General features: G+C 39.7%; 1 protein-coding gene and 1 long non-coding RNA gene across 11 annotated transcripts in view; one reads left to right on the top strand and one right to left on the bottom strand.

Annotated features, from left to right (window-relative positions):
* The window catches only part of LOC111246035 (rab11 family-interacting protein 4-like), an 85,526-nt gene that overhangs the window by 50,572 nt on the left and 8,049 nt on the right, over positions 1 to 26,905 (bottom strand). For all 10 annotated transcript variants that reach the window (XM_086977257.1, XM_086977254.1, XM_086977253.1 and 7 more), the window contains exon 3: positions 799 to 922. In XM_086977257.1, coding sequence (XP_086833383.1) covers positions 799 to 922 — 124 coding nt within the window. The remainder of the gene's footprint in view (positions 1 to 798; positions 923 to 26,905) is intronic.
* The window catches only part of LOC147759048 (uncharacterized), a 38,474-nt gene that overhangs the window by 2,627 nt on the left and 8,942 nt on the right, over positions 1 to 26,905 (top strand). The gene's annotated exons all lie outside the window — the stretch shown is intronic.

Raw genomic sequence — 26,905 nt, forward strand, 5'->3', positions numbered from 1 at the left:
TATGATCTGAGAGACATCTGCATAGTTCGTCATGTAGGAGTACAGTAACAGACTGAGGAACTCAGATCTTAGAGCTATTGCAAAAATCTTTTTGTGCAATGACCAGTGTCCCTTGTACAAGTCAGTCTCAACGATCTATAAGGGACTGTGTGTGATGGCCTGTCCTAAGCTGCTTAAGGATAACCCGTAACCATTACATGGTTCATTTGATCTCTGGTGACGTTTTTTTTTTCGTACGTTCTTTTACGCTGTCATGCTTCTGCAACCGGAAGCCTGTTGGACGAATCTAGACATGTGCTACAATGACGAACCGAATAATACGCGCATTGTGCCAGCTCTTTACTGCTTAAGTAATACAACATCAGTTTCAGTCACCTAGTGATAGACCAAGGGAACGAGTAGGACATTGCAACATTACATTGAGCTGTTGGCTGGTATCACAGAAGAACGAACTATCGGCAGAAATAACGTGATAAAAATGGAAGAAATAAAAGTGTTTTCATTGCGTCACCTTGAAAATCTGCTAAATTTAACAAGGTACCAAAAGCTGCTTAGCTTACTATATCTGTCGATATTGACCCTAAGAGATACGCGAACTTACTTAAATGAAGTGAAAATCTTTTTCAATCAATAACTTTCTTTAGTTAATGCACTTTAGCAAATGCATCTCGTGCTTCGGCAAAGGTGCTGCTCACGGACCCAACTATAACCAAGCCATTGTATTGGACCATCCTTCAGTGTAATTATAATGGTGACGTTTAAGGAGGGTCTAGGCTAATAATGCGATTATTTTCGTACCTTGCTGCTGTTGTTGCTGTTGAAGATGATTACTAGTGATAGCCGCAACACCGCGACAGAAATCTTCGAAGGTAATCACTCCTCGATTCGATGGATCGAAGTATTCCATTATGGAAGCCATTTGCTGCAATAAGCCGGACCAAAATGCAAACGAAGCAATGTAAGACTTATCTAGAATATTATACCTAAAACGTTCGCGCGATCAGTTTATGTATGAACTTTAAAAACTTTTAGCTAACATTACTTTAGTGGGTCGTTTCCCATGCTACTGCAATTTTACCCTTTTGATTTAACATCAAGGATGACCAAACATTGAATCTTGATCTAATAAAGAAGTTCTATTTTCACCGTTGGAGTTAACCAGCTACTTTTGATCACTACCCCATCACGTATTTCAACATAAACATCTATACGTTTGCCTGCTACCCTAAAGGACGCATGAGGTTGTCGAAGCTCGAAACTCGGTGTAGAGCCATTCCGTGCGATAGTAGAAGTCAATCGTCTGAAGCAATGTTCAGCTACAGCATCTGGGGTATTTACTAACTCATTTTGATGTTCCGTTCGTTGCAAAGATGGTTGGCTGTTAGGATATAAAAGTATGGCCCGGCGTTCGATACCCAGAGATGGAAGGTGGCCTCATATTATGTATTAATATACGTTAGTATAGTATTGATCCCAAAACAAGCATCGGCTGCGCTGAGTTTTCGAGTTCCTCTTTTTTCTGTGAGTTATTCCGCTGATCCAGCAGGATCTCATAGAGAAAGCTCGTAAACTTACTTAATCATTGTGAATGTTGCCGAAGCAGTATATTAATTGAACAGCATGAGAATATCTATCCGGTATTATTAGTTCCTCTAATACAAAATTTGAAAAAGATTGTTATTTGAAGGTCACTTCGCGGCCTAACAAGCCTGGCTGTTTTTATCTTTATGCTATAGAGCTACTTCAACGTCATAAGAGCTAAATTCAACTAGGTTGAGAGAAAACTGCAATTAGTTTAGATTAAATGACAAAAACATCATAGATGATATAGAGATGCTCAAAATACTCATATAAGCCTATACATTCATAAATTCAGAACATGCATTAAAGACCACGCATATATATTTACTTTTTTGTTGGTGAGTTCTTCCCAATTTCATACTTCGTCCCTTTTCTTGTTTGCCGTTTAAATTTCAATCTCAAACGACAGGAAAATCTTGTTGATAAACTGACAACGCCATCGTTCAACAAATTACGCGAAGTCAATGGGCAAGTCGCATACGATCGTCGTCAGCTTGTCTATCAATCACCTATCTCCGCGACAAAAGTACCCTAAATACTAAGCATCTGTCTGAAGTGTGAAAACCTTCAGCTGTACAAACGAACAGGTTCTAATCGTCTATTTTCACCACTTCCCTAAGCCATACAACCTCGCGCACTGCTTTTCTCTTGAAATGTTCTATCTAACATTATCTTTACGAATTGAGTGATCTTCTTGCGTATTGCTGAATCTCGACCATCGCAAGGACTCACCACAAACGGCTGTGCGCATCTAGAACGGATCGCATTGTCTCCCGTTCTGCCTTTACTGCCCCACCTAGTAATTAGCTAGCCTACCATTACAATTAGTCTCATAGTACCTTACAATTTTCGTCTGGAGACTGAAAGAAAGGTTCCCTTCCAGTCAGTGCCTTCCCTAGGCATTCAATAGGATTTCAAGTGACAGAACAGGATGGCGTCTATGGACGTCAATGAGCTTTATTTGATCCTTCCTTCATTAATTCTCGTTTATCTCCGATTACAATGTAATTGTAGCGGAGTTATCAAACCATTACAGCCGAAGATTGTTTATCATCAAGTGGCCTGTGTTGCTTTTGTTACCGCCGCTTTCGGGTGTTTAGGAGACTAAATAGAAGCGATAAGCCAAAACGGCTTATTAGCAAGTGACGATGAGAATATAGGCGGGCTTTTATGCCGTTTAGCCTAGAAACTACGCTACATTATTCATATACCAGTTATTTAATTAATACGCTTAGAACAATTAAAACACACAGACACGGGTATATGGGTCTGCACGTACCGTCGAGTTAGTAGAGCGAAAACAGCGACGTTATCTAGTTTAGAATCGGAAGCCCTTTCATAGGGATTTCATAATGTTAGACATCAGTCACAGCGAGGTCGGCAGGCAAGCTGGTGGCATCAATTGCTGCTTGTATGTGAAGTACGTAGTCATAACCAATCTGCATACGAACCTCGTGTTACAGAGCTTTAACATAGATAGAAGTATCAACAATGTGCTCATATTTACCGCTCCACATTTGAACTCCGTAGATCGATTTTATGTTTACCCTGAATGGCGCTGGGACCCTACGTACCCGTATTGTCTTAACAGATACTGACAGTCTGGTGGTAATGAGATCAAAGAAATTACTTACGCCTTACTTAAAAATTACTTGTTTAAAAAAACGCAGAAGAACAGTGTCAAAATAAATACTAACATTTTTACTATGCAATGCTAGTAATTATTTTATTGCCTTCAAAAACATTTCTCGCTGACTGAAAACGGAATGTTATACAGTTACTATTTGAATTACCCTTTTAGTAGATACACTTGTTTATTGCAGAATACAATGCTAATAAGTCAGAATAATAAGTTAAAGCAAAGCATCTGATAGTGCTGCCAGTATCAGTAGCTATAATCTATGTAAAACCAGATGTTCTAAGAAACTGGACAAATTTCATACGCGTTCGGCGGTGTTGTCTAACGTTAGTCCCATTTATTTTCAAGCATCTCGCTCACATATTAAACAATAGACAATAAGTGATATTGATGTATGAGACAAAAGTATGAAACACTTCTAGCTATGTTCAGCCGCTAATGGAATTACTTTTGGATCATTCTAGTTCTTTTCAATCAATACCGGCACTCTATGCATACACTAAAAATTCATAGATTTTTTAACGAGCCAGAGACATGCACGTCGTACGGTCCATTTGACCCCAGCTGTCTCTCATGCCCAACAGCCCCATTCAACGTTCTTTAGTGAGGGGAGCTTTTCTATCTGCAAAGCTTTCCTTTTGACTAAACTAAAACAATGTCCAGCCATTAAGTTCATCGCTAGTGCTTTGGCGGGTGCAAAAGTGAATTCGTGAGAACGAAGCGTAAAGCAAGCGGTCAACGACCGACGCCACGAGTGTACCAGTCACGGCGAAAGACAATTATGACATACAATATATGTCGCTATTTTCACTATCATGATCGTGATTAGTCGCTGGTATTATTACATAACTGTACAGCCAAGCAGCAGTAAAAATAAATAGAACAACGGAGAGAACTAGCCTTTAAGTTCTCATCCGACAGTATTGAACAAAATTATTTTTTGTTTAGTTTGGAACCAACCCTTAACCTGCCCCCCCAGGTCCTTCATCGTCCATCTCTGACCATTTCTGTTCCCACTATTCCGAGTTATATGTAGTTTTATCTACTATCTCTGTATAGTTCATGTAAGTTTTGCACATTGATTTTTGGGTGTAGCTTAACAATTTGTGACACAATGGCATACATAGGTTGAATATGAACTTTGACCACACATATTGTGCGAAATATAATGGTGTAAATATGGAAAAGTGCAGTGGCGTGACGTTCGCGTGGGCAGTGAACGTGGTCAACGACGCCTATCACGCCATTCTAGTGCTAGACTTTCTAGATCATTTTGATCTTGCTGCACTGTTATTGGTTTGCTCGGCGCAGAGTTGTCAATAGATCGCAATTCTCAAATTGTCTTAGATCGTATGATAAATGCGATAATAAAGCTGGAGTCATTGCTTTATTAAAGCAAAAGAGGAGGAGGAGGAGGAGGAGGAGGAGGAGGAGGAGGAATCATTTAAAATTTTTCAGAACGAGATTCGAGCAACGCGTGAAACAGTCCGCCAAAAGAGGAATGAAACTAGCGACCGACTACCGCCATGTCAATGCTGTCGTAAAGACAGCAGCGGAACCGCCCATCTCGAACCATTGTCTTTCAGTAGGTAGGTGTGATACATAATTGAGGGCAAACGAAATAGGACACGTAATAGAAACCGGCGACGCATATTCTCAAACCCTTGTCTGATCCACGGAAGGTCTTGCTTTTCTGAAAAATAAAGGACTGATAAGGCGATTGGTCAATTGACGAACAGGCCGTTTTTACGTGCCTCTAACGTTAGTATGAGTATCTATTCGCATATGAGGACAAAGTACGGAAAAAAAATTATGGACGACGAGAAATCGAAAGTTTTATTTATTTTATATTCGTTGTTCATTGCCATTTGACGACTGACTATAGCGATTGGACGATACTTGCGGCTATTCAATTTTGTCGCATTACCTTAATCCCAAAGAATCTATACTTCCGAACATTAAATGGATAATCAGCTTTACGGTTGCCAAATACCGTAACATAATATGACTCCCGTAATATTCCAGCACATAAAGCTACCCTTTAAAAAATGCTTTGGTAAATCGAGCCCCGAATTGTTAGCTTTTCGTAGGCTTGATACAGCTAAAGCTATGTTTGGTGACGATTAGTTTGAAGCACACATAATGTTGCAAATTACTATGGAGGACCTAACAGGTAACGCCAATGAAAAGCTTGCCTTGTACGTTAAGTTCGCCACACTTCCCGACTATTGCGGTTGTTGTTCTTCTGAGGGTCACCACTAACCTTACGAGCAGGTTATGCTAATTCGGTATAATTGCATGCAGTATTTTGAGAATTTAGAGAAAAATTGGGAAAAATTGGACTAAACAAGTCCCTAAAAAAAACCCACTTGCGAAATAATTCCAACGGTCAACTAATGGCTGCGTTAAAATTATATGAACATAACAGATGGACCATTATCAAACTTAGTGGGTCGTGAGCACTTACACAAGAATTTACCCAATAGCTCATAAAGGTAAATTAATTTGAAGGTAATACGCGTCGATAAGTATTTGCAACAGGTGGCTCGACAAACAGTGAAGTACTCTGAGAAATATATATCTGCGTTGAAACATAATTATGCAACTTCTGTTTGCTTCAACGTGTATTTTCATTAAACAAACGTCACAGAAAACTTCAACTTTAATTTATCCCAGACTCAGAATGCGATACAAGTTACGCGATTAGTAATTGTGCTTAGGCTAATTACATCAACGTGTTTCAAGAATAAACAACAGGGATTTAATGTAGCACTTCGTGCTGCTTCTAACACTTGAGAAAATGGATTCACTTAGTTAATGTTAGTTTATTATACTTGTTTTCACTTTTTTTTAAATTTTATTTTTGTTCTATTTTGTTAGAAAGCACTCACATCCATGCATAAACGCCCACGATTCAAAGAACGGAGAAACGCTAACTTATTACTAAGCAGAAGGGCGGTTTATTTCGGCCTGACAAATGATTGGTCATTCATTTCAAAGGCGGCATAGTTCGCCTTCAGTGTCCTATTTTTATTTTCGAACAATTATTATTACAGTAATATTACCATAATCATTACATCCATCCTAATAATGAATCTCATGTCGAAATTGTTGATTGAAACTACATAATGCCATCATCTCTCAATAAGACGCGATCTAGCAGCGAGATTATGAAGCTAACTTCATTGTGTGTTTTATTTTTTACTTTACCTGTTACTATGCAACAATGATGTAAGGTAGTATTTACTCATATGAAATAGTCCCACCGCATCGTAATATTCGATATATACCGTAATCATTCGTAGCTAGGCCTATTCTTATTTAACCGATTTTGCTAATATGACTTTTTTGAAGTGGAGGTTGGAGTACGCGATTTATTACCGACAGATTCGCCATTAAGTACGACCCCGTTCTAATACACTACGCCACATCCGACCAAGGACACTCGATGTTTCTAATAGGACCGCTCGCGTCGTCCATTCGCTGACTGAAGCAAACACAATTTATCTATGAATTATAAAAAAGACAAAGCTTTTACAAGGCCCTTTCATAATAAGTGCATACACAGTCTACCTTTTTTTAACAGTCTCAGCGTTTTTTCTTTCTTTAAATATAGGCAGAATAGCCTCGTGGCTGTGGGTGACTTCTAGATAGCAGTATAAGAAGAGTTGTGCTAAATTTTACTTTTTCTATATTTTTAATAATCCAATTCGTGACAACAATGGCTTCGATCTATGTGTATATATATATATATATATATATATATATATATATATATATATATATATATAGATAGATTGGCAAATACGTTAAGCAAACACCCGTTGAGATCAGCTAGACAACGTAAACTCTTCAGCGTTCTTTTGAGACTCCTCGCTGCGTGTCTGATCGGCACACGCTTGAATGACTATCACGTAAAAATCAATAAATATAGCATGTGTTTAAATTAGAATAGTGGACTTAGCAAACTTTTGCACTTCTTGCATCATTTGCGCTGGTTATGAGTTGCAAAAGATGAACAAATGCGGTTTACCACGAAAGCTCACGAAGCCGCTTGAAAAACAAGATGATCTAGATATGCTAGATAGACGAGACAGGCATCAGACACTATTCGTTGCTTCTCTCGAGCCATCCTATTAACCCGCTATGGCAACCGATGCGACGCAAATATCAATCGCAGCTGAATACTGCACCAGCAGCCATCTTCGCCATTAGCTTCTTTCTCACCTTTTCATTTCGTCCACACAGAGGCCCGGTTCGATCAGTCAGTGAGGGCGTATAGCCAGCCCGTTGTTCTGCTGCTGGTGCTGGGAGATAGAAAACCTAAGGATGCGCATCTTCTGCCCGATATGACTGCGATTCGCCACTACTATCGGCTTCTCGAGAAAAATAAGCTCGTTGTCCATTTCCGATCCAGTAGAAGCAACCGTTGCTTCTCCTTCTGTTGACACCGCTATAATAGCGACAATATCCACTGTGGTCGTAGTCACGCAAGTGGCTCCTGCTAGGTAATATCATTCGGTCGTTCAGCTGTATGGGAAATTGCGATATAAATAGGTAGCGGTAGCCAGGTGACACAACTTCGGTTGCTGAATCTGCGATTTCAAGATTCTACGATTCTTGCAAATCGTATCTTGCCGAGCCTGTATACCCGACTGGTAGTAATAATACCTGATAGGCCTGGCTGTCCCGTCAGCCCGCGCTATTGGCGCCCAACGTCCTCATAAAGACGAATCATATCCGATCAGCAGATTACTCGTACATACTTGCCGAATCGCGTGCCACGCCATGCCATGCTATACTAATATAATGTCATAGGTAATAATAACAATAGCGCCCTTCGTCTCCGCCGTAGATGAGTGAACATTTGCTTTGCGCCAACCTTTTTTAATAGACCCTCGAAGCAATTAACGAGTTTCAGACGACCATCGATGAGGAAAAATGAAAATCAGAAAACGATTTAGTAAAAAACCTAAACAAAGCATTTAGATTCTGTTTGACTATTGGTAAACTTCTATATTTAGTGCTTTTCCTTTCAAACAATATCAAGTAATTACCAAATATATTCTTATAAGTATTATCATTCTCTGGTTTGTCATTCATTGCATTCAATTGTATATAGCCTTCAAGAGTAACATGTAGAGGAATGTAGCGCAAAAAATAATACGTAACATGCACCTAATAACGTACACCGCTACGCTTCTTATGTGAATCGGCACATAGTGGCCATTCCAGGATAATAGCACTAAAGATGAAGTTATTTAAAAGTCCAACATTTACAGCGTTAAAATAAATACAAAAAAATAAACAGAAGGCGTTCAATAAAGCACAGCTTTTTATTTACGATGACACAGAATTATACGGGTGCGCCTTCATCGTAGTGTAAGTGAAATGTCTAAGGCTCTATGTAAAAAGTCATTAGCCTTGACGCTATAACTATACGTTAGAACGTTACGTAACACACAGGCCTAATTAACTCCTAAAAATAAAAACAATCCCCTTTTTGGACAGGACGACAGGATAGTATACTTCCTATTTCTATCACTATTAAGCGGCAGAACAACAAACATATTATAAAGCAATGCTTTGCTCACTTCTTGTTTTGAATAACATCGACTTAAAGCTTCCTTGATTTTGCATAGGATTCACCCGATGGTTTTCCCCTCGACTTGTCCACGGATTGTCGCGTAACACAAGTTTTTCCATATCATTGTTGTTATCATTATTATTATTCTTATCATTGTGAGCCGATAAAGATGATAGCGCTACTAATATATATATATATAGATAAGGAGAGGGGAACACCAGTTGGCTACGATTATTACTACGCTTACTACGCCTGTTACATCCTTGAATCATAAATTTAAAAATTGTCAAATTATTTAGATTTACAATAACTGGCCCACAATTTCCGTTTTCAATGCTTGTTTCGAGACTAGAAAATTTTCTTTGTTTTCTATTGTAGTAGAGAATCTCTGTAGTCTTCAGCGATGATCGATTTGTCAGTAAACGGAAACTTCACCAAAAGGCAGATCTGCATCTAAAAAAATGCCGACAATAACGTCATCAGCCATTGATGAGGTCGGATGTTAAACTTCATACAAGTTCACCATTGGATTCGGGAGGCAAGTGACCTTTTATCAGTTTTGGCCAAAACGGCCTGACAAAAGCGTGTTTATATCTAAATGAGCCTATTTGAAAACAATAGGGATACTATTATATAACTTGTTGAGCATTCTTTCCGAGATAACTTACAGTATAAATCCCAGTCAAGTATATACTCGAAAGAATCTAACATCATAGACTTTCTACCAGAGCCTACTTATCCTATTGTTCATTGCTTTTTCCACAAAGGGAAGCAAAAGATCCTTATTATATATACTTTCATATTAATGAGTGCTGTGTGTTGAATGACTCTGCGAACAATAAGCCTATATAAAGTAGATAATTGTTTCTAATGAACTTCCCGTTACGCGATAGAATGTACGTTTATAAAATGATCTTATTATGATAACTTGAATAAGGTCTATACATGTTTTCGTCCATAACAGTCTACAATATCGGTAAATAGTTGGACGGTTCTAAGCTTATAACGGTCTGTGTGTTTGATTGCGCAACGTGAGCCATTAATAAACAAAGTATCCCCTTTGTGCAAATATCCTCTGGGACTAACTTTCACTTATTATTATTATTACTGTTAGGCTGTTACGAACGGATCCGGCGAACTTTGACATTGAATAACTTTTGAATTACGTGCCTTTAGCAGCTGAATCTAGGCTGGCAAGTTCTCTATTCTTTAGGAACCAATGAGTGGACATTAGCTGAATTCAGTCCGAAATGAATTTAGGATCGAGAATTAATGCTCGGTGGTCAAGTTTTTGTTCTTCGAAGGCCGCAGCGCTGCACAAATCCGTTGAAAATGTAAACACATTAGGCAGGATGGCTTTAAGTTGAAGCACAGTACATGGGTAATACAAACGTTCTAAAAAAAAAGAGTTTGTAATGTCGGAGGTGGCCAGATGAATGAGAACGCATTTCGGCAACTGAAGAAGCTTGTCTGAGGAAAGCAGAGCTTCGAGTCCAAGGCCTTTGTCGATCAATACTAGCGTTTTACACGCAGTGTATCAAAGAGCTACAATTCAAAGACTCTATAGATTCCTTATAAGTTGACCCCAGGTCAATTGGATATTTTTTGTAGTATATTCGTGCACAATTTGCAAAACTTTAGAGAACAAAAAGCACGCTTGGGGCATACGACCGCCATAGACGGGGCATAGTTCAATCTCAACTGTTAGCTGAAGAAGGACCGGGCGAGAGAATGGCATCGTCTTGAATAAAAAAATCAAATTTCTTGCCAGTGACGAGTAAACGCGGACGTGATGGCAGTACTTGCGATGGACATTAAGGGCAACTGCTACTATAAGGTACTCGCCGAAGTTAAAACAATGAATGCAGCTCGTTATCTCGAGTTTCTCAGGAAATTCACGGACCGTTGACTCGGCAATCAAAAGCACGCAGTCTGATTATTTGATGATAATATCAGATTCCATCACCATGCCTCAATTACTTCCTGGATTGAACAAAGAAATATCTAACATTGGCTTCAACCCACTTATTTCACCGATATTGGTCCGTATGACTGTAAGCAAAAAGGGCAACGGGTGGACAAGTATATCGAATTATTGATTCATCTCGAGAAACCATAAATAAGCTACATATGTGAATGCGAATAGTAGATATATATCTGCACGAAAGTAGACGTTTAGGATATAAAGGAGAGTATTTTTAAGTATATTATAAGTAAATCGCTGTCCTAGTTCAAAAATTGATCAGCTTCAAAGTCCGCCTCACACGAATAATAGTAATTATAATAATAACTTATTATTATTACGTGCCCCCTCTCTCCCTATTTTTAACATGTTACGTGTCACAGAATTACTATCTAATTGCAGTTCCTCTTTATTGGTATGTTATCATGTTGCCCATTTAACGTAACTACATGCCAGGATGCTTTGAAGTATCCGTTTGATAGGCTTCATGCGCACAATTGTTTTATTTTGCAATGCATTTTGAAGGTATTGAGTTGTTAAAAGCAAGAGCACTTCCGAAATTTCTTTTTATACGCTGCAATTAAGATAGTGACGATGGTCGAAGGATGCGCGTGACATGATCCGGGTTACCACTATAATGTGAACAGCAAATGAAAGTTCCTGTCTGATGTGTGGAGGCCATTGCTGTTAGCTTTGCTACTTTCTAGCAGTTAATAACGTTTTCCCTTCCGTTGTTATTTGCTACGAGTACTATGATAACAGTTTTTGTCACCTAGTAGACCGGTTTGTTCTTTTGTCCTTTTGTCTATACCTGCTACAGATGGTCGTCTGTATCGCGCATTTGTTGCAGCTGTTCGTTATTTGTGCGATCTTTTTGTCAATGCCATGGGAAGGAGTCTGCAACATCTTCGCCGCTAATATGTACCTGTTGCAGCATCACATGGCCTGTTCTGCACATGTGTGAATAAACACCATAATAAAATAGTGCAACGCCTGCTAGATTAGCCGACCGCAGCTAGCTGCAAGAAGGACCTCTGATACTATACGGCGTCTAGTTTTGTCCAGTAAAAGCAGTGACTGTGTGGTATCAAAAAGAGAAGGGCAACGCTTCAGGTATTCAATTAAACAGCCAAAAAAGAGTGCCGTTGGCGGTCAAGCGTTCGATAGATAAGTCGATCGACGAGTGTCGGCAACATTCAAAAGCCCATCTCTCACAAGCTGTAGTCTAGCCATTTCAGTTCGATGGCGTACATTCCCTGACCATAGATGGCTGTTCCTTTCGCCATCGGTTACTACCGCGCCTCCAAATCGGAAGCCCAGAACGTACTGGATGACACAACCGCTAGGGAGGACAAACGGCCATTAAAGGCTTCGACGGAGGTGGCTGACGAGATTAACATAAAACTGACCCAAACTAGCAGAACAAAAATTTCTACATTCGTGTGGTCTGAAAAAAGCTAACTGTGGTCGAAAATTGAGATAGGTGTTAGGGATACAAATGACATTCACTTAAGCATTTATATTAGATATCTTTAGCCGTTCAAACTTGATGAAAGCATGCGGCACCCACTTAGAAAAGGCACATCTACGATCAAACGGATTCACCATCAAGATCAAGCTGGAATCTTGACAAGCCAATACACGCATGACAGAAACGGTTCAATTATATGTTATAGTTAGAGATATTTATCCTTATGGCCCATGATGGGGAGAGTCGTCTAAGAAATGTGTTCTACATCCGTGCTCGGTTCTCCATATTGTTAAACCTATTGTATTCGCTTACGTATTTACGAGAATTTGAAGGTCTTATACTGCTCAAATTAGCTGAACACTTATTAGGTAGGACGACCTAACCACGGGGGCAACAGTTAAGCCAATACTGAGCCATGGAAAGATACTTCTAGTGATCCGACTTTTACAACTAATTGTACAATTAAGGTTTCTGTAACCTGACGAAAACACGCGATAACCAATAAAGCGAACGCCAAAAATAAGCTTTCTTGTAATTGCTAGTCAGTAAGAGAAACTACGTTCCTTGCCATGGGCATCTGCAAGAACTTCTAGGCGATTATATATCATACAAGCTTGATTGTTATTACTTTTAACATCATTATAAAAAGCTGTAGTAGCCGTGATAAAGTATGCTATTATAAAACTTTACCGTTTGGAGAGTGAAACATTTGTAACTTTATTTTATCAAAAATTCTTTACTTTTTTTCTTAAATGCACGTATATGCAGATAGATAAGACGAATAGCACTTCATCAAAATCGACCTATAGGAGTAAAGTAGTATCTGCATACGGAACCGAAAAAACTCATTTCTGTTGCTAACATCTAATCAGCTTACTCAGATTAACTTAAAATCTGATAACATTTGGGCGTATAGCACGGATGCATCCTTCATAACGGATTAATTTCCGTAATCAGCGGCCTGGACTTCCGTACAAAGACGGACGACCGGCTTAGTTCAACTGAGCAAGTGCGCTCTCTGCCGTGGAAGGACGCGTATTTTAAATCCAGCTAATGTTATGCAGACCGCTATGTCTCGACTGAAATCAACTTTGTATGTAAGCACCTTTACATTTACATATGTGCTAGGAGTTGAAACTGCTACAAAAGATTGTTGTGGCCATCGTTTCTTTAGAAACATTCCCTACCGGTACCTTAGAATATTGATTTAGAGATAGATCAGCAATTGACCGTACTATCTCTGCAATAAGAGAAATACAACGAATAAATCTACCGCTATCTATGTCAACACGTTTCAATGTGTTGAATTCAATACGTCTATATGTGCAACAATACACAGTCCCCATTTCGACCCAATAAATAGATCGTTTGTCAAAGTATAATGCTTATAAAAATCAACACATATAATAAGAATTGATATCTCGCAAAAAATCAAGTGAATTATAATTGCCTATAGCGTAGCAAGGCTCAAGAAGGCAAATGGCCGGTCTCTACTACTCTGACGCGCAGACAGGCCGCTACAAAAAACAAAATCACTAAATGCGATCACTTAGTAAACGTTGCAATCCCAATGACCAGACTGATTTTATCTCAAAGTCAGTGCAGAGAAAGCATCCGACACTTAATTCCAGCATTATTTCCACCACAAAACTGAATCATTCCATTCGTTGATTCCTTAATTTTTAGGTACGTTATTGTTGGCGTGTACATAACGATGATAGTGGCCCTAGGTGGCACCGAATCGGTCGAAAAAGTCATATTGTTAATGTTATTTATCCATAAGGTGACCGGCCACAACAACCACCAGCGCTCCAAACGCCCCGTCTAGACGTAACAATCTATATCATTTAAAAATAGATTCGGATTATATCATACCCTACTCTACTATATACTACAATAACAAGAATTGTTACTATATCGGCCATTGTTATTACAATCGTTGATTTTTATGTTAGCGACCGAAAACAAGTTGCTAATGGGTTATTCATCACGAATCACTCATTGTGAGTCCACACTGAATGGTTCGTTAAGTGAAACTGGTAAACACTACTCGGCAATAACGAACGGAATAGGACTACAATATAAGTTCGGTTATTGTTACTGTTATAGATAAACCATTAGCATTCGACATGGATTCCTTTTTAACTTTGGATCATCGTCACTCAATTGTATATTCGGACGGAAGAGGTCACGTCGTCAGGTGAGCGTCTTCGAAAGTTTCCCGCCCTGAAATCCTTCGCTACTTACCTTTCAACGCGCAACAATAGGAGGAAATTAAAAAGTTCGATAAGCTCGTACTGACCTGGCCGTGCAAATGGACAATCATAGGCATAAATTTGGCCCCATCCGATCCGACGAACGTAATTTTCATATGAAATTGCTGCCGCTGCAAGTGCCTTCCTTCTACAGATTTCACCACCCTATTCCTTGGTACGTTCATTAGCGGCGTCAGGCAGGTTATATTGTTTGAAGCAGGCATAAGCAATCGCTCATACGATGAGTTCATAGATTCCACCAAATGTATCACGCCAGTTAGGCTCTTTGGAGGGTAATAGATGAGATAAGAACGCACATTGGAAATCCAATGAATTCTCGTCCTAAAGTATCTAAAGCTCCCCGATACGATAGCCGACGAGCACAGACACTTAGTACCAGTTCGGTCCGTTAGTGGCATACACAATATTTATGCTCCATAGTCAGTGTGCTTGTATGTGGACTCCGCCACAAACGAAATTACTAATGTTAATTTAATTGGTAATCGTTACGGTAGGAAAAAAACAACGACCATTAGTTGCTTACCAAAACCGAAGATTGCCTTCGTCCAGATCTAGTAATACCATAATCGGTCGGGCGCGCATTTTTAAGACATACAATTCACGCGGATACACGATGATATCGCATTCCTTTCGTGACCACTGTGAACGTCAGCAGCATCCTTCAGCCCGATCTGATAATTGTTATCAGCAGTAGCAACGGTGATAATAAAAGCGCTAACGTGCATCGCTCCAGCTTTTCGGTTTCTTCTTCAATCGGTGGGTTCAGGGTCGTTTTTACGTTGTAGCTATCGACAATTAGGCGACAATCAAATCTGAACCGAGACGATGACTTGTTTCTAGACTCGCTCACGTCACCCCCATCATTCAGTCAGCACGAGATCCGAATTGTTGTCCCTAGATGACGGCCATCGACAGGCTGGACAAATTGACGCGTTTGATCACAGTTTGACGACCAAAATTTAGGCAAGAGCAAGCGAACGGGAGCGCGAAGGCAGTATCGAATCGCTATTCATATTTGAATTGGTATTGCTTGCTTTTACGAAGTGGTCATACGAAGAAACCACGATAGGTCGATATATAGTTGTGTGCTACAGATACCGAGTTGAAGCTGATGTAGTCACGGTATACAAGATTCAGCCTTCATTAAACCCTTGGCAATCTGACGCTGGCTATAGATTATGACTATAAATCCCTCACGCTTAGGCTGTTACTACTTGGACTTCGTGTCTATTGCTAGGGCAGTTTGAGCTGAGATTGTTGTGCGTGTACGACTGTAAGCGCTCATTGGTCGAGTCTCGCCTTTATCCCAACAAAGAAAAAGGCGAAATTCGGGACTGCTTTGAACAAATTCCGAATTGTTGCCGACATCAGCTTCGTAAGTGTGGGGGTCAAATACACTGGCTGAGCTCTGTGCCACGTTATTGGTTTACTGACCGATAAATTGCACTGTCTAAGCTGGGTTTGGGCCCCGAATGGTTCCCATAGAACGGACTGCACCGGGGAGCAATAGAGCTGACGCTGATGACGTCGTTATCCTACTGGCTGTTGACGTGCACTGCCTGCTGGGAAGGCCAAATCCGATCAGCTGATCAGAATAATGACAAGGAAAAATAATAGCGACCCGTAAAAAAATGATGCCAGAAGTAGTTACACAGCAAATATTATTGCAGAACTGGTGAAAAGCTGTCTGCAAATATACCAACCCTAATTCTCAAGTCCGATGGGAATTTTTTATTCGACCAGAAGTGGGTCAGGTGTTTAAAATTAAGTCTCAGTTCTTAGATATATATTTTGGGCTTCATACGTACATTTATGTATTAAAGGAACCAGTTCAGTATGTTGCAGAACGCAGGATGAAATTTTGCGTAACACATTCCATAATTCCCTGTTAAAGTAATATGAACGACTAAAGTTGAAGTTTGAGGCATAACAGAATAAAACGGTAATAATGTAAAATAATGCCTTATGCCCAAAAATGTGACTACTATGCAATTTTTAAACGCAGTTGCAAATTTTCAAAAATTTGCTACTGATTACTAGCATGAGAATCATGCATACCTACTAATTTTACTCGAGAATAATCATTTAAAATTCTTGGTTGAGGCATGTCTAATAGCATGTCTTATATGGGTCGTTTTAACTTAGCAGCGTGTAGCTTTCAAACTTCAATGTAGGATTATACTCATTTCGAAGTTGCCTACCTTATATATTAAATTTATTATCAACAGATAGCTTGTGTTGTTTTGCTTTTTAGCAAATTGTTGACGCAGCTTCATTTTTGCTATTGTCTAACTGGGAAGAATTCGAGTTGCTTTGGGCGTCTAACATGACGAGGCTCTATCGTCGTTACTCCATTCAGAATAAGGCTTCTCTCGATGCAGGTTATACAAGATTCTTAGTACGCACGAGGTACAGAATCAACCGAATGTTCCTCTGTTCTACAAAGATCCAAATCAAAATCAGGTTGATTTGATTTTTTGGAAAATCACCCCATGCGTCTCAATGCAAAAAAATTTCTAATATTATATACTTTACTTATTAACATTAGGAGCAAACGCTATTCAGGTTCGCCGACTGCCTATTGTCTCGGTTGATGAGGTTCAGTGGTTAATAAAATTTTGCGTAAAACATCCTAGCTACGCATGAATCCCAAATAATGGTAACTTCTGACTATAGTTAGAAGATGCGTTACTTTCAATAATTTTTTTCCTTCATAAACTGCCATCGGTTTTTCCTTGTCGCTGAAAACAGCGTTCCTTGCAGCGTAAAGGGCCTGCTCTGATATATGCACCTAGAGACCATGACTCTATGATGGAATCGCCTGAAGCTTCCTCGAGCTTGCGATGACATTCGCCTATTAACCTTGATTAGAACAATTACGCTCACCCCCCAAACATTGCCTAAAGTTACAAATGCAAGGCAAATAGATCGTAAGCTATACACAAACGGACTTCTTCTGCAAATATCAAACACCTACCAACATGAATACGAGTATTGGGTTCTCTATTTTTGCCCCTGATGTAAATGTCCAACCAAGAAGAACACTATGCGAGCAAATTTAAAGGGAACAACGTAACAGCAACATCAAATAGCTCGCTTGTAGCTGGGAAGTCCTAGGAAAAGGGCGTGTTTTAAAAAACAGATTTGAGCATCTTTACGGATTTAAAAAATATTGGCAAGGGGGCTGTAATACTAGAAAATGATGTGTGCAGTGATATTTAGTAGCAGAAGTATTAATTAACAGATTAACTTCGTCAATCAGCATTTGAGGTAAAATATTTGTAGAAGGGTTTGTGTTAAGGAAATGTTTGCTCGAGTAAACTTTGGACATGATTGGGCCGGGGGCACTTGCGAATGTTAGAGACCAACCAGCCAATCGGAAGGGCGGATCAATACCGCTGAACTTCGATTATTTACCACGCAAAAGAAGCTACCTCAAACTATAGCTTACTAATTCAATTTCGTTATGCTTTTGATATTCGATTCGTTCTTAAAAACCTCCTTTACAAATACTTCGTAGAAATTCCGTATCGCCTGTTGTTTTTTTACGCTTTTCTTCAGTTTTTTTTGTTCTGTTCGCCCAGTTTATGTATTATTTAGATGTTATAATGGATCTATTACTGCGTTACGGGAGAAAATAAGACTAACAGCTACAATATTGATCGGTTTGATAATCACAGAGACAGTCACGCGTGCATACGCGATTTGGTCGATAGACATCCAATCCATCCATATAAAGGCATATATGCTGCGATGCGATTGTGTAGCAAGAAAAGTATGAAGGAAGACCAAACATTGGAGATTTGCTTCGTTAGCGGAAAAATTGAATTCTTGTGACGATAATTATTATCAAATAATATAATCAAGATACGCAAAACAACATACCAGCTTTAAAAACATATGCACAACTTCAATAAATATGAGTCACACTTTTGCCCAGCTGAAACAGCTTATCTTTCAAACATTTCTCAGTTTTTCCATAGTTCTAGTCTATTACCGCTAGCATCTTCATACATAGCTACCTTCTCATCAGCAAAAGCCATTGGAATAGACTCTGGGAGTATCTAAATACAGAGGGTTGTAAGCCCAAAGGAAAAAGAACATTAGTTCATTTAGGAACCTCGGGAACTACACGTCTAATTCTGCAATATTGTCCCAAAGAGTTTTCGAGCCGATGTATTAAAGCTCATCTTTAACTGAACTTTGAGTTTTAGATGAAGCCCAAGTTTGTTTCAAGTCAAAATGATGCGATTACCAATCGTCATTTCACTATAATATAAACTTACTTACAATCTTCATTCTATAGACTACAATGCTATAGCACAGGAGTCAATAACATTGATCAAGATGCTTGTACTGTAAATGAAGCTGGTCATACGATTCTTGATGCAACATAAAGCAAGCCGCAAAAAACATTGACGGTAGTAACATTCAGTTAGATAGGATTAGATTATGAAGAAAAATACGCACGTCACACAACGTCAAACATGGAAACTCTTTTGTGTATGCCAGTCTTTAAAGCTTCATTTCTACACAACGTTATGAAAAATCTAGAGCGAAAAATAATTTTAAAGTACCTTAGAGTTTAAATACTACAGCACTCACCTAAATCATAGCCTTACGAACTTTAATTATAGTAATTAAACATACGGATAAAGGGCCATAAATCTTTCCTAGCTATTTTAGCATTGGCTTGAGAAGAAATGCTCTTGTCATTGCATTTATTATTATGATTATTATTAGCAGTTTTTAAAACGTACAAGATACAAGGAAACTTTTATGAATATGAATGCTATCGAGTAATACTACTGCACCGTTTACAATATTACGGAAAAAAATTATGGCATCTTCGTGCACCGACGACAAATGTTTTAGTCTAGCCGTGTAGCAAGCAGCTTTTGAGTCTTCGTCCAGCCCTATTTATCAGATTGTTCTCAACTCGCTGTAGCATCCTGGTAGCCCTCCCGACCCCCCAATACAATACATCCAACTACGAAAAATTCACTGGCTAATAAACAGAACAGTAGCATAGGCTGTCTGAACTTCCAATTATCTCTCCCGCGTTCATGTGGCCCCCCATTCATGGGTCATACACACACCCGTAAGACGTATGATTTATGTAGGTATGTATGCGATTCCATATATTTGTGTCAGTTGAATTGGCTTTTAATCGTAATAAAGGCGGAGGTGTTTATGGCTAAAAAAGTCTCCATTTATGATGGCTTAAGCTATGATTTTCACATTCCAGTGAAACTTTTATCCTAGCACCGCGGTGGCACCATCTTTTCTGTTGCTATTGTTTGGGGGGCGACTGCGAAATACGTTCATATGATGAAACGCCTGCTCTACTCTTACAATGATCATCATTAATGATGACATCAATGGCGTTATCACGTTACGGCCGCGGAGTCGATTAGCACCGAACTGAGCTTTGCCTGCCGTTATCATGACGTAGTACTTGGGGTGACTCGCAGCGAACACATGTTGTTGTATATTATATATACAAATGGATTTAATACATTACCTATTAAAGTGTGTCAAAGAAGAAGGTCAATGCTCTGACTGTGAAAGCTATAGCGCGTTGAACGCTTAGTGTGCTCTTAACAGCAATATTACCTAGCAAAACTCCATAGATTATAGCATCTTTTTGCACGTTGCTGAAGCCTCCCGGCGCTCACGCCTTCGTTAAGCCGTATTGCCTACGGGGCGGCTAGGAGTGTTTCTAGAAGTCGGAAGGTAACAGTATTCACACCGATCGAACGCCAGACAATTCGAATTGCTCAGATTTTTTGTAGAATTGTGTTTCATAGTTGCGCTCTTGCGACATGTCGAATAAGTACAGCAGTTTTCTCACACCGTAACTTATAATTGATCAATTTTGAGAAATCCTTATCTGCTTTATCGTTGCTACGGAACGATCTACTAGAGAAGATCATTATGATTCCCCTGAATCAGAGCAGGGTTGCCATTACGAAAAGAGACCCTCGTCACAACTTAGCATGCCGGTTACTGTGCGTGCGTTCGTATACTAAAATTTCTTATGCTTTTCTTCCGGTTTTATTTTCCGTAACATATTTGCTGCAGGGAACTTGTTTGTGCCACTGTTGCCATGCGCGTTGTAGAAGCTGCAATTAATCCTCTGAAACGTAAAAAGCAGAACTCGGAGACAATGTCAACCAATTTTCTCCTATTTTCGACGTTAACGAAAACACGAGCGTTAGCAAACACACTTCATCGCCTTTCGGCCTAAGTAATTTCCGCCTTAGCGATTATAGCAATCGCGCCAGTCTCTCTGCATTCTCACTCTGCGACCTTTTTCCGTCGACTTTGTCTATTTACGTACTTTCGGCTTCTAGCTACCAATACCGCCATTAGATCGCCTGCTCAACGTATCTACACGACACACTACAATGACACACGCTACCCCGCTAAGATGAGCAGAGCTAGAAGTTCTCGTCAAGAAAGTTTTCAGGGAAATCCAAACACCGCTTAGCAAAACCGTAATCACCGCAGCATACAGAGCTGGCAATACGAACTTTTTAGTACATCCGCGATTGTTTTATCTCTAGATAAGGTATCCAATATAAAAATATAAACCTCATCCGTCGAACTAAAATTTTTGGCAAATTATTCCAAGTACTTTGCTTCGGACGTAAGATAGATGGCTATGGTGTCTTATCGTGAAGTGTGACGTTTGTCCAATAAAGAAAATGGCAGTTGAGCGTTAAATATAATGTGCGGTACCAAGTACGATACGCACTCAAAAGTGATGCTGCTATCCCACAGGCGGCCGAAAGGTGATTTTCTTTACAGGGACTTTTTCAGAGTAGGACAAAACTTCTACTGCTCCATGCCTATGCCGTAAGCAAACAAGTCAATAGCAGTTACCGTTAAATAGTTCTATAGATAGCTCACACTAATGTCTATATTGGCTAGCATTATGGAACAATATGCAGAATGAAAGGATGCAGAGCTCGGCGAACTTACTACATTATGCGTACAAATCGCTCCCTAGAACTGTACAGTTCTACATGTTGTAGAACTATACAAAAAAAGATGTCCGCATTCGCAAGATTAAACGTGAGCTTTTTATATTCGTAAACACCTTCCGGAGATCGGCATAGGCTTTGCAAAAAGATACCTATTCTTCCATGATCGATATTTATCTCGACTTTTGAATGAAGAATTTAACAGCAATATAATTTCATTGTCTCAGATGTTAAAAAATGATATACATTCGAATCGGCACGAAGCTATTAACTAGTTAAATTGTCGAAATATTGAAAGGATTATAGCAGCCCGTCCTCTCACTGATTCAAATTTGAGATCCTTGATGATGCCAAACAAGCAGTGGCGTGTAACATTTTATTTCTACATTTAGCATTTATACAGCATTAGCCTTCGGCAATCCTTGCACCTCATCAATATTCTCATGAGTCTTCCAGTCATGACGCATCTACATGTACTTATCCTTTAAACGAAGCGCACTTGAAATCCGTATCCTTTCAATGATGATACTAGCTGTTAGTGAAAATTTCTTCACATCAGAATCGGCTGTTGGGACACCAACAGAAAAAATCAAATAGGCATTATTACAGGAGAAGTGAGTTCTGACGAGGAGGAACTCACGTATCCTGTAATCAATCGATTTTACTCACTCATTAGTGGAGGCGTCTCTACCATTGATACAAACCATAACGTGCGTACAATAAACAACGCCTACCTAAAACATCTACGTGGCCGGCAGACGACGCGTCGAAGAAACAGGCGGCGTTTACTCATCTTTCAGTGATACGTCCTTAGATTACTCGGCATAATTAATACCGTTTTTCAACTGCGATTACTACTGCTGCGCGAAATGCTAGATTGTCCCTATTGACATGATAGGCGCATATTCGTAGTCCTCAGATAGCTAACGTAGAGGAGGCAACTCGCATACGGAGAAAGAAGCCCGCGTTTACGAACGGTATACGATAACATGCCAGCTAATCTGTTTCACTGATTTCTTGCACCTTGCAGCTAAACTAACGTTAGTTCGATAAAAGAGGGCGTTAGACGCTTACGGTAAACGCCGGATGGAATTAGCGAACGAGTAAGCTTTCGTATGTCAGGACTTTCTTCTTATCCTTCCATCGATAGCCGAGCTATTCTAAAAAGTTCATTACCAAGCTACTAGAGGGGCACTAGTCGATAATCATTTGAATCTTGATACAGGCTCGGATGAATACAAAAAGTGGAGTGCAAAGCCAGTAACGACTGCTTTGTAGATTACCCGGTCTGATAAATATGACTGTCTTTAGGCAAATGCTACTTAGTAGACGTAGAGCTGCGCTAATCGACACAAACACAGAACATAACGACACAAAAACACAGGAACGGCAGGCAAATTGCGTGGCTTCAATCGTTTCCTTTCTGTTCTTTGGTTCCTTCACTTTTTTGAGATATCCAAGTGAATGTATCTGAGCAATCAATGAGATTTTTTTATATACCGGACAAGATAGTCGGAGATATATTTTACTACACTAGCAATTGTCCAATGAAAAATAGAAGTTTGATACATTTACGTAAGACTCTAATGTAACAACTTGACACGACAGAGTAACATATTTTTTTCAAGAGGTCAAGCTCTCATGTATTTTTCTTCATTAAATGTAAAAATGAAGAGAAAAAAGGATTCATATCTTTGTTCTGTTATACGTACGAGTTAATTTTAAATTGTAAACACGATTTAGTATCATCAGAGCTTTCTCCGTCCACGTGTAGTAGACTATAACGATTAATGAAATCGCCGGTTATCAAAACCACACAATGATTCTTCCTTTGCGTCCGGTCTGCGCCGTAATCATTTAGAGTACGGTAATGATGGAGAAGGGTTTGAATGGAACATATAGTGCATCCATTATACCATATGCTATGATAATCCTTACTGTCAGCTCAAGTTTAACTATTAGGGCCGCATGAACTTCGGTGTACAGTGATCCATACTAAGCCTTACTATAAAAGACGATACGGCAAGAAATCACTATTCAGATATTTACGTTTCATTTTTTACGGCCAAACATCTTCATCTAAGAAGTCAACTAAACTCTGACACACGAGTCACACTATCTTCCTAACGAAATAGATACTGTTCCCTTGTGGCGTGCAAGGAAAACCGTCCTCTACGCAGTTCGGCTGTATGTATGACACTTTGCCTAACTATGATGTTTTTACGATGCTAGAATGATCATGTTTTGGCCAGTTGTTGCTTTAACTCCAAGTAAAAGTCGGTACGCACTAAGGTGATAGGTTAAATCAAGTACGCTTGCTCCCTTGGTGGAGTCCTCATTACCTTCTATATCCATTACCGGTTTTTATAATCTCTTACCTTTATCTCTGTAGATCGTAATTAATAATACGAGCATTAGTGCGGTGCTGAAGTGCCATGTTGGCACCGCTACTGTTATAAAGTCTCGTATAACGTCAAACATAATTATGGACAGATGGGATGGATTACGTGCGAGATAGCGACATGATCTAATGTTGCAGTCAAACTATAGCTGCAGCCACGACAACAAATGATAAGAAGATTTAGAATATTGAAAATTTTTCAGCAGGTTATTTTCTCGAAGAGTAACGCTTGTGTCTGTATCGCGTGGTAAAACTAGGTTAGTTCTAAAGACAAAAGGAATTTTAGAACGTTATTATCGCTATATCTTAAATAGAATATTAAATATAAAGTAGGCTGTAGATTGGGTGACAATTATATAGATAGCATTAATTGATTGTCTACTTAATGCAATTGGTACAGAAAGTGAATTGAAATTCAGTCTGCGCATAGTCGCAACTGTGCCAGTCTATTGTCTGTACCGTTGACGGTATCAACCTTACAAATATTTAGGTACAAGTAGCCTGACCCAACAGTGGGTCGCCAAACGTTCATTCGAGTTGCCTTGGGATGTAGCTTATTCGATAATGCGTCAGCTGTTTATGAAGTGTCACTGAAAAAATATATAGGTATTACAAACGGCTCGTGAACTGATAACTAGGGACGCGCTTCTCAGAGTAGGCAACATTCTCTCTATATGGATCGTTCTTGCTGTTGATGTATCGAGATGAACTGTCGGTTGTTTTTACAGTGATAGATGTAGCTTCCCGGCTCGAATCGTATCGTTGCAGAGGTCAGTTAATTATTGTCTGTTTGTCAAACAACGTTCCTTTAACTGTTTAGCCAGCTGTTATTGCACCACGTACAGAGAAATGCTTGACGTCGATCCGAGTAGGGCTTAGCTATTCGTGACGTCCATCAGCTCGAATCCGCAGACGGACCATGTAGCAACTATCGAGTCAGTGTGTGTGTGTGTGTGTGTGTGTGTGTGTGTATGTGTAGAAACCAGACGAATATCTAATTGGCATTCAACGGGTAACCATCAAATAGCGATCATTCGCTATTTGGTATGGTAATATGGTAGTGAACTAATGTGCCATATTGAAACTGAGCACATAGTTCAATCGTAGCTTCATATAGCGGTGTTACCTCCGAACCGATGTTCAACAATAGATATTTCAAATTCAAGAATAGTTACACCGTACGAGTAAGTAATAAAGAAGCATATAATGGAGAATATTAATAGCTTCTAAACGCTTAGTTGCCTATGCAGTTGATCGTTACGAGCATTTTCGCTGAAAACATCGATCTCAGGCGTTTATAAAAACTTTGCTGTCCGACGAAGGTTTCGTAAAACCCTCGATCACTATTTCCGGAAAAGCGTCTCATCTTATTCGCTTTCAGAGATTGCCGGAAAGAAGCCGTCACATTAAATCGCAGCCGAGATCTCTCCTCGCAGCGTAAAATACTTGCTTCCTCTCGACATTTCTGCAAAATAAATCCAAGGTAGACTACTGAGTTACCGAAGCTTCGAGAACGATGGTAGCTTAGTGGGAACCGAGTATGTTTCGTTCTTCCTTTGTCATTTGTTGAGATCACAAGTCCAGATGTTCTTTTTTGAGGAGATCGATGAACGAGACTCCTATATTGCGGTGCTACCTCTTCCTTTCTTTATCGTCTGTGAGTAGAACAACTGTTAGTGAGCCAGCTGAAAACTGCGTACCCGTCTGGTTCCTATCTCGTAGTCGACCCAACAAGAATTCAAAGTTGCTACTTGGTCGAAGATCGCCTCTTAACGTGCGGCGGGGTCGTATTGTGCAGTATTTTCGCTATCATTCGGCCGTACTGTCTTTGAGCTTTCAACAAACACCCGATGACCATCTTAGATCGACCGCCTGCTTCAGATACTCAAGATGATACGATAGGTCAGTGGCACACACCAGGTGTTGTCGCTTGCAGGCATATGCTGTTCCGACCGAAGTGTTAGATAGACTATTAGGTCCAGTGAGGGTGGCCATAGATCATTCATGTCGCCTATAGTGTCAGTAAATACGAGACAGAATGAATTGGAAACATCTTGCACTAGTAGTAATGTTCGCTTTGAACAAACTTTATATAACGCGTATACCCAGCTGTTTATAATTAAGTAACTTCAAAGCTCCTTTGAAGCTCTAGGGACAAAAAATACGCAGGAACTCATTAGCGGTCGTCAAAATATTTGAGATACCAACCGATTGAAATCCATTAAGCCTTTACGATACGAGCGAACCATCTATGAATATGGACGATTATGGCTTACACGAATATAGAACTGCGTGTGCACCCAAAAATTCTTATCGTTTTACGGTACTACCTGAGATCTTCCCCTCTTTTACTCTATCTAGGAACAATCGATGGCAACAAAGCTTAGTGTACTAATCGAATTATGGCACAGTTATAGTACAGATAACTAGATCATTCATTTCTCGGTAGAAGGCACACACACACCTGACATGTTTTCCTCAGAAAATGTGCATTGCCAAGACGCTCAACATTCAAGATACGCTCAAATTCGTCTGATCAGCTAACGTTATCGACGTATAGGTGGGTGGATTCAGAGAGTGAGCTGGTTAGTCATTCGCCGCCGTCGTCGTCATGGACAGCGAAGAATTTGTCCATAGTCTGTATGTCTATCGGTCCATTCATGGAACCGTCGATGTCCAGGCTGTGTTTGCTAGTGTCGGTGGATCCCGCTTCCCCCTATCCCTCATCCATTCTTTCTGTTTTGTCTCTTTTGTGAGTTAATGTCACCGGAGCTGGAATACTTTCTATGGCTTTATCACTACGACTAACGTACAGTATACGACAGTGAGTTCCGTTTAAATTCTAGTCTCTGCCGGGAGTCCAGCTGTTCAGCAACGTTGGCGCTGCCGTCACAGCGGACCGTCGTAGGCCAACGATATACAAAGCACGGAAAGCAATTTTTATAATTACGATAGTCGCGGCTGTTGCTGTTGCTGTTGCTTCTAGCTGTATGCTCTG

This window comes from Varroa destructor, unplaced genomic scaffold, assembly GCF_002443255.2.
Source record: "Varroa destructor unplaced genomic scaffold, Vdes_3.0 BEIS01000001.1, whole genome shotgun sequence".
Taxonomy (NCBI): domain Eukaryota; kingdom Metazoa; phylum Arthropoda; class Arachnida; order Mesostigmata; family Varroidae; genus Varroa; species Varroa destructor.